General features: G+C 37.5%; 1 protein-coding gene across 1 annotated transcript; it reads right to left on the bottom strand.

The window, feature by feature from the left end:
* Positions 1-9782: 9782 nt before the first annotated feature.
* On the bottom strand, positions 9783-10304 carry LOC141602019 (uncharacterized). Its single transcript, XM_074422328.1, has one exon. It carries the CDS (start codon positions 10302-10304, stop codon positions 9783-9785), a length of 522 nt encoding a protein of 173 aa, XP_074278429.1.
* Between the last annotated feature and the right edge of the window lie 1089 nt (positions 10305-11393).

The raw sequence follows: 11393 nt of genomic DNA, 5'->3' as shown, positions 1-11393 counted from the left end.
TCCTTCATCAGTAACCGAAAAAGCAAAGCAAAAATCCGAAACAGAGACCGTCACATCCACTCCATTAACAACCGCATGCAAGACTCCTTTCTTAATTGAGACACTAGCAAAGAATTGAATCACCTCAACTGGGTAAACAGGACCCGAAAACTGACTAATGTGACTCCACCCTTGAAAATCAAGAAAATTAACAAAGAAAACAAGAGCGGGAACACTAACCGACCAAGATTTCGGATAGTACCTACCACCATAAATGGAATACCTCAAAACTCGATTAACTAGGATGCTTTCATCATGAGTAAGCCGAACACGATTTAACCCTTCCTTGGTCGCGGCTTTTGAAACATCCCTAAGCAAGGTACGAGCAACACCATTCCGAACTATTACCTCGGGTTCCTCCACAGCTTCACTATTATCGACAACCACCTTATTTTTTCCTTTGAAAAGATGGCGTCTTTTGCCTTCGGACACCGACTCGTCCCGACTACGAAACAGGGGCGTATTTTGGTTTGGTTGTGGTGAAGGACAATTAATGGAATGAGGATCATGTGGTGGTAGAGGTGATGTTTGGTTGTGAAAGGGGCGGTTTTGGTGGTGACGGGTTGAGGATCGAGTATTTTTTGCATGCGTTGGATTCATGATGATAGTGATTCTTGAAAAAGGAGGTGATGGTGATGGTTTGTGTAAAGAAGATGAATTGTGATGATGGTAAAAATTTGAGAGAAAGAAAAGTATGCAAGTGGGGTTGGGTGGACGGGTAACACGCAAGGAGGGTAGATATAGGTGTAGGCTAGGTATAGGGTTAACAAGTGGAGGTCAATTATGGTAAGTGTCTTAATTAGGAATTAGTATTATGATAGGTATAGGAATTTATGGTGATAAGACAAAAATTAGGAAATTGATTCTATATAGGAAGCATTAGCCGTGTAAATGAGAGCTTATTTGGAAGATTTTTTGTAAATTGGAAAGATAAAAATATGGTGTGCTTTGTTTATTGTGATAAGGAATAAGTTTGTATAATAATTAAATTCTAAATAGCAAATTGAATTTTATGATAAAAATATTTCTATAAACGAAATTATTCATGCAACGCAATATACGGACACAGTCATACAATCTTAACTTAACTAGTCAGTCATAAAAAGATTGAACAAGTATAGAAACTTAGGTACCACCGATTAAACCAATTTCCAACCGTAAAGTCTCAAATCGTTCTCTAGCTAATGATTTTGTCAAAATGTCTGCCCATTGTTTTTCAGTACTACAAAATTCAAGTTTTATATTCCCCTTCTCAACATGGTCTCGTATAAAATGGTGTCTTATTTCAATATGCTTGGTACGTGAATGTTGTGCGGGATTTTTAGAAATTATTATCGCACTAGTATTATCACATAAAATAGGAATACATCCTACATCAACACCATAACCACGTAATTGTTGCTTAAGCCATAAAAGTTGAGTACATACCAGTCCTGCAGCAATATATTCGGCTTCAGCAGTTGAGAGAGCAACCGAATTTTGTTTCTTCGAACCCCACGTGATGATACACGGTCCGACAAAGGTGGCAACACCCGACGTGCTTTTTCTGTCTAGAGAACATCCTGCGTAGTCGGCATCGGAATAACCGACTAGATCAAAATTGCACTCCATTGGATACCATAGGTATAAGTTGGCCGTTCCAATTAAGTAACGTAAAATTCGTTTTACGGCCGTCATATGCGATTCTTTGGGAGATGATTGATATCTCGCACAAACGCATACACTAAACATAATATCGGGTCTACTTGTGGTCAAATATAACAGTGACCCAATCATCCCACGGTAAGTAGTTTCATCAACTGATTTACCGTTTTCATCCAATGTCAATTTTTTGTTCTCGACCATTGGAGTAGGCATAACATGTGAGTTTTCCATTATGAATTTACGAATCAACTCTTTTATGTATTTCTGTTGATGGATTTTAATGCCTTCATCAGTTTGTTGTATTTGCAGCCCTAAGAAGAATTTTAATTCTCCCATCATACTCATCTCGAATTCGGAGGTCATCAACTCAGAAAAATATTTGTATAGGCTTCGGTTGGTCGATCCAAAGATAATATCATCGACTTATATTTGAACAACCAAAAGGTCAGAACCCTCAGTTTTTAGAAATAGGGTTTTGTCGACGGATCCTCTACTGAATCCACTGTCAAGTAGAAACTTAGATAATCGATCGTACCAAGCCCTAGGTGCTTGCTGTAATCCGTATAGGGCTTTATCCAATTTGAACATGTGATTCTCAAATTTGATGTTCTTAAAATCAGGGGATTGTTCAACGAAGACTTCCTCTTGTAAATAACCATTCAAGATTGTTGTCTTGACATCCATCTGGAAGAGTTTCATTCCCTTGTGTGCGGCGAATTCTATTAGAAGTCTGATAGCTTCAAGACGAGCAACAGGTGCGAAAGTCTCGTCATAATCTATTCCTTCTTGTTGATTATACCCTTCGACCACCAATCTTGCTTTGTTTCTGACAATGACTCCGGCATCATCTAATTTGTTCCTGAAGACCCACCTAGTTCCAATGACTGAACGATCTTTTGGTCTAGGAACTAAATGCCAAACCTTGTTTCTTTCGAACTGTTGAAGCTCTTCTTGCATAGCTATAATCCAATCTGATTCAGCGAGAGCTTCATTGATATTCTTTTGTTCGATCATGGATAAAAAAGAGTAAAAAGAGCAGAAGTTGTTTAAGGAACGTCTTGTTTGAACACCCTTCTTAATATTCCCAAGAATATTGTCCATGGGGTGTGAGTTCTTGTATTTCCACTTTGTTGATGTGCTTGGTTCTTCATCGTTATTTGAACTTGTCCTGACTTCATTTGGTTCGGGATTAGAGGAAGTTTCCCCTGAATCCAATCCGGGTGTTGTATTAGAGCCGATTATAACCTCGGACTCTACACCTTGATTTGGATTCAATGTTATAGTAACATCATCTATAACATTGGTTTGGGAGTTCTTGTCTTGAGTCAATGTTATAGTATCATCAACTATAACTTTGCCTTTCTCCTTTTTATCTTTTGAGGAACGATCAAGTTCATCATTCGTTCCCTCAATTTCATTGTCCTCCAATTCCAATTCCGGGGGATCGTCTCTTGAAAGACGAAAGTCGGGTTCATCCAAGTCTTCTTCCTCATCCTGTAAAGGCTTATCAAACACGTTATCTTCATCAAAAATAACGTAAACACTTTCTTCAATACAAAGAGTTCTTTTATTGAAGACTTTGTAAGCCTTGCTATGATCTGAGTATCCTATGAAAATCGCCTCATCACTCCTAGGGTCGAACTTACTTAACCGGTTTTTACCGTTATTGTGTACAAAACATTTACTCCCAAAACAACGAAGATGGGAGATATTAGGTTTTCGACCTCTAAGGAGTTCGTAGGGGGTTTTCTTGAGAATAGGACGGATCATAGCACGATTATGGATGTAGCAAGAAGTACTAATGGTTTCAGCCCAAAAGTTACGAGGTAAACCACTACATAAAAGCATTGTACGTGCCATATCTTCTAAATTTATATTCATACGTTCAACGACACCGTTTTGTTGAGGAGTTCTTGGTGCAGAAAAGTTATGCCCTACACCATTAACTCTACAATATTCTATAAAGGTTTGATTGTCAAATTCGGTGCCATGATCCGTACTAATAGATATAAGATTAGTCTTATATTTGTTTTGAACACGTTTCATAAGACAATCAAATTCATCAAAAGTTTCGTCTTTTGAATGAAGAAAGATAGGCCATACATACCTTGAGTAGTCGTCTACAAGAACGAAGACGTACCTGGATCCTCCTCTACTCCTTACCTTCATTGGTCCACATAAATCCATGTGTACTAATTCCAAGGCTTGATTTGTGCTTACTACTCTTTTTGGTTTGAATGATGATCTTACTTGTTTACACCTTGCACACGTGTCACACATCTTTTCTTGGTCGAACTTGATCTTAGGTAACCCTTCAACCAAGTCCCACTTTTTGAGTTTATTCAAGGTTAGTGAGCTAATGTGACCAAAACTTTTATGCCATAGACAAGGATCATCAAGTGTAACTTTCATGCACGAAAAGGAGTTAGTAGACACAACATTTAAATCTACCATATAAACATTTCTTTTCCTGAGGCCTTCCAGAATAACATTGCTAGTTCCTTCAATAATAATGCGACAACTATTAGTATGAAAAACTACTTTGTTACCTTTGTCGCATAGTTGAGATATGCTTAGCAAGTTATGTTTTAGACCATCCACGAGATAAACATCACTGATTGCTTGAGACTTAGAAATTCCGATTTTGCCAATGCCAATGACTTTTCCCATTTTGTTGTCCCCGAACGTTACTTTTCCTCCGTTGAAGGGCTTGAGTGAAAGAAACAGATTCTTATCTCCGGTCATGTGTCTTGAGCATCCACTATTAAGATACCATTGATTGTTTTCTTTCACTTCTTCCTGCATAAAGGATTAGATACAGTTTTTAGGTACCCAAGCTAAGTTGGGTCCCTTATGATTAGTTACTCTATAAACTAGATCCTTTCGAATCCAAACTTGTCTAATATCCGTTTTTCTAACCCTTGGTTTATTTGGCTTGGGAGGAGTTCTAGGGTTAGGGTTTTCTCTAAGTCTAGGAATTTCTCTAGGTCTTTCATGGCTATTTCCCTTGTGAATAGGTTTAATAGATTGAATGACAGGGGTTTTGTGAAGTGCTAGGTTTCTTAGTGTAGTCAAAGGCCATGTCATAGAACCAACGAAATTTATTATTCCTTTCTTCGTTAGGTTCGTTAGTGGGGGTTTCCTTACCCTCGTCAACTGTGTCAACAGTTTTAGCATGTTCGGCATTTTTTTGTATATCATGAGCCTTTTTGACACAATTGATTTGGATGTGACCCGTATGACCACGAATTGCAAATCGTATTCGGAAGATCGGATACTTCCTTTTTCTAAAATCAAAATCCGAAGGTGTTGATTTGCATTTAGAGTGATCTCTACGGCTGTAGCACTCATGTCCTAACCCCATCTTCATATTATTGTCAGATTGTTCGGTTAGGAAATTTAGGACTTTTGTGCTACCTTCCCACTTGTCATGGACCTTTCTAACGTGTAGAAGTAGGTCTTTTAAGGTTTTAATTTCCTCTTGACATTTCGTGTGATCTACATCATTGTCCTTTTTAAAGTTGTCACGAAAGTCTTGGAATCGTTTGTTAAGGATAAACACAACATCGGTGTGTTGTTTCTTAACATTGATCATATCAGTCTTAGATTCCTTCAATTGCTTTAAAAGAGAATCTATCTCTTTCTTTTGATCTAAGATCACTTCTTCCTTAGATGTGACCTTAGTTTCCAAAAGTTCTTTGACTTTTCTAAATTCTAAAGTTATAGCTTCATTAGCTATAACTTTGGCTTGAAGGTGCTTGATGTTAAGCTTTAGGTCGGAAGTTATAGCTTCATTAGCTATAACTTTAGACTCTAATTCCTTCTTTTCAGCCATAGTAGAATCTAATGTTGTAGCTTTCTCAGCTATAACTTTAGATTTCAACTTCTTAGCTTTAGTCTTGAGAGTATGATTCTCTTCAGCGATTTCGAGAGTCTGTTCTTTAGATCTTTCAATTCCAAATCCTGTTCGTGACACTTATCAAGAGATTGTTCAAAGAATTCAATTAAAACACTTTTAGACAATTTCCTAACACGTTTTTTAAGCTCAAGATAACTTACCTCTTCATCGTCGTCTTCGTCTGATTTTCTAAGAAAGCAATAGTTTGAATGAGAATTTGTGCTCTCATCGTCACTGTCGGAGATTAGGTCAAGACTAACACTGCTGAGACAAAGGTTTGCTACTTCGTCGTCTTCAGATTCCTGGTCATCTTCTGAGTCAAGGTCTCCCCAACACGAAGCCATCATAACTTGCTTGAATTCTCTCTTTGTCTTCTCACGTTTCGTCTTGTCCTTTATCTTCTCCCATGTTGGACAATCCTTGATCATATGACCAGATTCTCCACACTTGAAGCAACCTCTATTTGCGAAAGATGACTTTGAGTCATTAACCTTTTTGTTGAATGACTTGTTGTTATTGTTGTTATAGGATGATTTTGTTTGTTTATTTCAAAATATCTTATTTTTAAAGCGTCGTGCAAACAAGACAGTTTCATCCTCTAGTTCAGAGTCAACTTCTTCGCTCTTTAAGGCCATACTCTTATTGCGACTTGGTTCAGCGTCATATTAGTTAAGAGTAATTTCATGGGCCATGAGAGCACCAATGAGTTCTTGATAGGATAGGGTTTCAAGGACTCATTAGGCTCCATAATGAATAGCTCATATTTTTGCATAAGCAAATCTATTCGGTGCTTCCTAACAATGGAAGTACCCTCATAAGCTAATTCAAGCCCATCTCATATCTCCTTGGCCGTGGAACATGAAGAGAACCGATCAAACTCAGTAGAAGTCATTCTGTTTTGCAGAATACTTATTGCTTTGGAGTTCTTCTTGGCCTTCTTGTAGTCGGCCTCGACATAGTCCTCTTCTTTCTTTTCATAGGTAGTGCCTTCCTCGGATGCCATAAGAATTTTGTGCGGTCCGTTTTGAATAATCCTCCAGCACTCCCAATCGTGTCCTTTCACATAGTGAGTCATCATGTTCTTCCATAATCCATAATTCTTCCCATCAAAGACGGGACACTTGAGATATTTGGAATCCATTTATCACGTGATAGGCAGCGGAAATAAAACGATATGATAAATGAAAAACAAGATAGATCAACCTCTTTGCGGTTAGGCAATCAAGAGAACGAGGCTCTGATACCAATTGAAGAGTCTATTGATCCAAAATACTCAAGAGGGGGGGTGAATTGAGGATTTAAAACTTTTTAAAAGCTTTTTCGATTATACTAATGTAATTGATTATTTAAAGTTTATTGATTAAACTTTAACTAATCAACTAATGAAGGTAAACGTAATAAGCGAAACAAACGAAAGAACGAAGAGACACAAGGTTTTTGAAGTGGTTCAGTTTCACAAGTCGAAACCTACGTCCACTATTCTCGATTAATAAATTTAGTACCTTTCTACGGATTACAAATTTACTAACCCAACTCGTACAACTAACCCTAGCTGTAACTCAGTGAGTACCGTTAAATACTCGAGTGACTAACTTACACTAATAAGAAAGCACTAATAATTCTAACAAAGGTTCACGTTAATGAACAAGTTAAGAATTCAACTAAGCACTATTATCTTATAACGATAAATGAAGAACGAGTATATGAGCTTTATAAACACACGGTTTTGCTTTGCAAAGATGAAATCAATTTTTATGCTTAAGGTGTCTATCTTAGATGTTGTAAATAGCAAAGTATTTATAGAGGAAGAAGAAGTAGGCTACACGGTTTTGTCAAACCCTAATAACCGAAATATTAAGATATAAAAACAAATTATATCTTATTTTTATCTCTTTCCTAAAAGCCTTAAAAGATAATAAAGAATATTGAGAGATAGAATATAATATTTCCAAATATTATCTTTACTATAAATTCTAAGATTATGATAAGATTTCCTAAACCAAGAATATCTTTTACCATAAACAAATATATTAGGTAAGATATATAAGATATGTAAAGATATTATTATAGAATAAAATCTTTACCTAATATACCCTAGGCAACACGAGATACCAAGGCCCATAAGCCTCGTGAATCGTGCAAACCCTAACCTTAATATATGATTATAATTTAGGTTTAAAGAGAGGCTATGTTGAAACCCTAATTAGTAGCAAAGTCCAACTCATAAGTTGATCCATTACAACTACTAATTAACGTTTAATACAAAGCCGGACTCCTCACTAAACCGGGCTTTATTATATAAATACTTTCATTAAAACATTGAAATAAACTTTAAACAATTATAAAACAATTTTCGAAACAATTAAAAGTCGTGTATAAACACTCAGCATTTCAATGTTATAGTAGGAGAGCTATAACATTGAGCTCTTTTACTAGTAATGTTATAGCTGCAAAGCTATAACTTTACCAATTCAAGAAACTCATTCTTAATTATCATTACGAGATAATCACCTATACTATTCTAATCTTCAAGAAGATCTTCGAGTACAGGCTACATCATCATCCAATCTTGATTAATCTTTAGACGGACTTCGTCTTCACATAATACTTGAATGGATCTTGAACCGTTTGATCTTGAACGAAGGCTTGAACTTCTCATGCAATTGTCACAATCCTCTATGTTGCTCGTAATAGGTTAATTCTAAAGCACTTAACAAACGATTACAGGCAACAAGTATATAGAATGTAAATCACCTTGACATCATCAAAACATAAACATATAAGCTATATGGTTCAACATCTTTGCTAGGTACGCGATAGCCTATCAAATTTTGGCGCCGTTGCCGGGGAGCACGGTTTTATTTGCTAATTAGTTGTTGAATTTTATCTTGTTTTATTTTTTCCTAAGGAGCACTTGTTCCTTGGGACCATTCTCACGGTTTCTTTGTAGTTTTAGTGCCTATTTTGTAGGTAATAAAGCTTGGCCTTTCATAATGAATGATGTATTCCGATTTCCACAACTCAAAGATGAGCCTTTTCATGACTATCTTGACTGGTTCTACTACTTTCGCAATGGTCTCATCGCCCCCCAGGCAAATCCTTGATGAGGATTATTTAGGTCATCTCGTGCTTGATGGCATGGATTTTGAGACTCGTGAATTGGCTCTAAACTTGAGTAATGAGGTCTACTACATGATTGGGGCAGAACTTTGGAATTTCTTGAATTTCATGACTTCCGAATATCAGGAGTTAGCGTGCTAATTCCGTTCAATTTATGGCGCATCCAAGAGGAGCTCAAAGTGTTGCAGACTCGTTTGGAATAACTTTCTCAAAAAGAAGCGAGACAATGTGAGCTTATTACCTCTCCTTATGCTCTCCCGCCCTCCCAATGTGAGTCTTTTCCTCCTAATGACGTTGGTCCGACTTTCTCTTTTGAAATTCCTTTTAGTGTCATTCCAATTGAAAATTTAGAGACTCATATTCAAGAAAATGACCTTATAGTAGATGAGACACTCACCATGGAAAATGTTGGGCCTGTTTTTAATGAAATAATGAGGTTTGGCCCAAGTCATTTTTGACCGTTGAGAAACCTTTCGCGGTGGATGTAATTGACCCTTTTGAGATTGATGGAGGACTTAGTAATGCACACATAGAGGTTAAGTGGGATGAACCCCTCCCTTCCCCCCTCCAATTTTTTATGAGTCCTACCATGTTGAGTTTTCATACTACCAATTTGAGACCATTGATAACTATGATTTGTGCATTAACAGTTTGTTTCATGGTCTTAAGCTTGTTTCTCCATCTCTTGCTGGCGAGTGGAGTAGAACGATGGTTCTTTTTGAAGTCTCTCATATGCGCTTTGATAAGATATCATATTTCTTACTTTTGAGTTATCATGGCTTAATCTTATCAATTGCTTACATATGCTTTTATATTGCTCATGTGCAGGTATATGATAGACTTCCAAGGGCTTTGACATGTTTTTAAACACAAAAGATATTTGCGCTTCCCGAGAGACAACCCGTGTTTATTTATGTTTTTGAGACAATTTATAGTTTTTTGGACAATTTCAATTTCAATTTGGTTGTAATAGTTTTTTTTTTGGTGAAATGTGAATATATATTAATTAAAATCCAATCAGTACATCAACATTGTTACTCACTGCTCTCATGCATAACAATTCTAGTATAGACAATCACTACTAGCTAACAATATGCTTATATCTAGTAGACCATTCTCTACTCCTATGCACATTCTGGATGTGGCTCTTAATCTCAATGACGATGTACCATGGAGCAATAACTATATTCTCCTCTCTGCAAATATTCCTCGCCATCCATATATGATATATCATGGCCACCACAGCTGCATAGACCATATGCTTCTTCAACAGGGACTTACATCTCCAGTTAACACACCAGTTCAGAATGTCAGTAGTAGGGAGATCAACTCCTATCCAGTCCCTCAATAAAGTCCAACATCTGATACTAAAATCACACAGGAAAAAGAGATGTTGATGATCTTCTAACTGTGTCCTACAGAGCTCACACAAACCATCAGAAACAACACCAAATCTCAACATCATGTCCTTAGTGTATAACCTCCCCTGAATCATTAGCCATCCAATAAAGGAATGCTTAGGTAAATTCACTCTATTCCAGATGAGATGAAACAAGTTCACCCTGACCTGAGCACCCTGCAACCAATCATAACCACTAGCCATAGTATAATGCCCCTGGTTCGCTGATGAGTAGTATTTTGGTAGCTTTTACCCCGCGCTTTTACTCTTATTCAACTCGATTTTGTGTGCGTTAAATGACTTTATAGCTCATTTAATTGCTAATTTATAATAATTAGTCGTCGTAGTTATATTTATTAATTAGTCGGATGTTTATTTAATATTAATATTACTATTACTTTATTACGAGAATGTGTAGGCAAGGAGGAAAAATGAAACGGAAATTGAGGAGCAAAGCGGGTCAAGATGGAGTCAAGTGAATTAAAAAGGAATGAGCTATATAAAGAAAGTTGACTTATGAAAACTTAGTCAAACAAAACCATATTCTCCTCATGGCTTTCTCCTGCAAGTCCCAATTTAATTCCACCATCACTAAACCTGTAACACAAACATCATCAACGATCATTCATCACATCCCCTGCATCCCGTATCAAACCTCCATTGCTGCCACCATTCTCCCATCATTCAATAACCACGGCTAACCACGGCTCATCAACTTCCCCTGCAATCCGTCTTCATCACCACCATTTTCATTCACTTCATTTCACTAATCACCTGCACCTCCATCACCAACTCACCATTTACCCCTTTGCATCAACTTTCACCATCAGTCAAACCCAGCACCAAACCCGCGACAACTTGCAACAACAATCATTCACCACCTCATCCTCGTCATTTCCCCTAACCTGCTGCTCCCTCTTCATTCAAGTTTCACTCATCTCAACCCGTGTCCATCAGCAGCAACACTCCTCTGCCCTCGCATCACCATGGCTGCCGCCCAAGCTCCTCCAACCTCCCTCATGTTCCGAACCCAGAAATCAGCCCCCATCATTGGCCACCACGTCCTCACCAAATACCCGCAACCGCCGTGGTTTTCCCTCCCTGTAGATACCTCATTTCTGCACCTCCCGCAAACCACCCGGTGATGATTGGGCCGCATGTTTGATTCGCGGAACGATTTGTGGCAGTTCGTAAGATTATCGTCAAGTGATTGCTCAAATATTAATGTCAACCTCTTAGTTGTCATCTACGTCCTGATACGGTCGTTTTGGCAGTAATTAGAGTACATTCGGA

Source organism: Silene latifolia, chromosome 9 (genome assembly GCF_048544455.1).
Source record: "Silene latifolia isolate original U9 population chromosome 9, ASM4854445v1, whole genome shotgun sequence".
Lineage (NCBI taxonomy): Eukaryota > Viridiplantae > Streptophyta > Magnoliopsida > Caryophyllales > Caryophyllaceae > Silene > Silene latifolia.
This window is presented reverse-complemented; position numbering and strand designations above follow the sequence as displayed.

Coding starts and splice junctions, on each gene's coding strand:
- LOC141602019 (XM_074422328.1), bottom strand. CDS start 10,304: ATGGCTAGTGGTTATGATTGGTTGCAGGGTGCTCAGGTCAGGGTGAAC.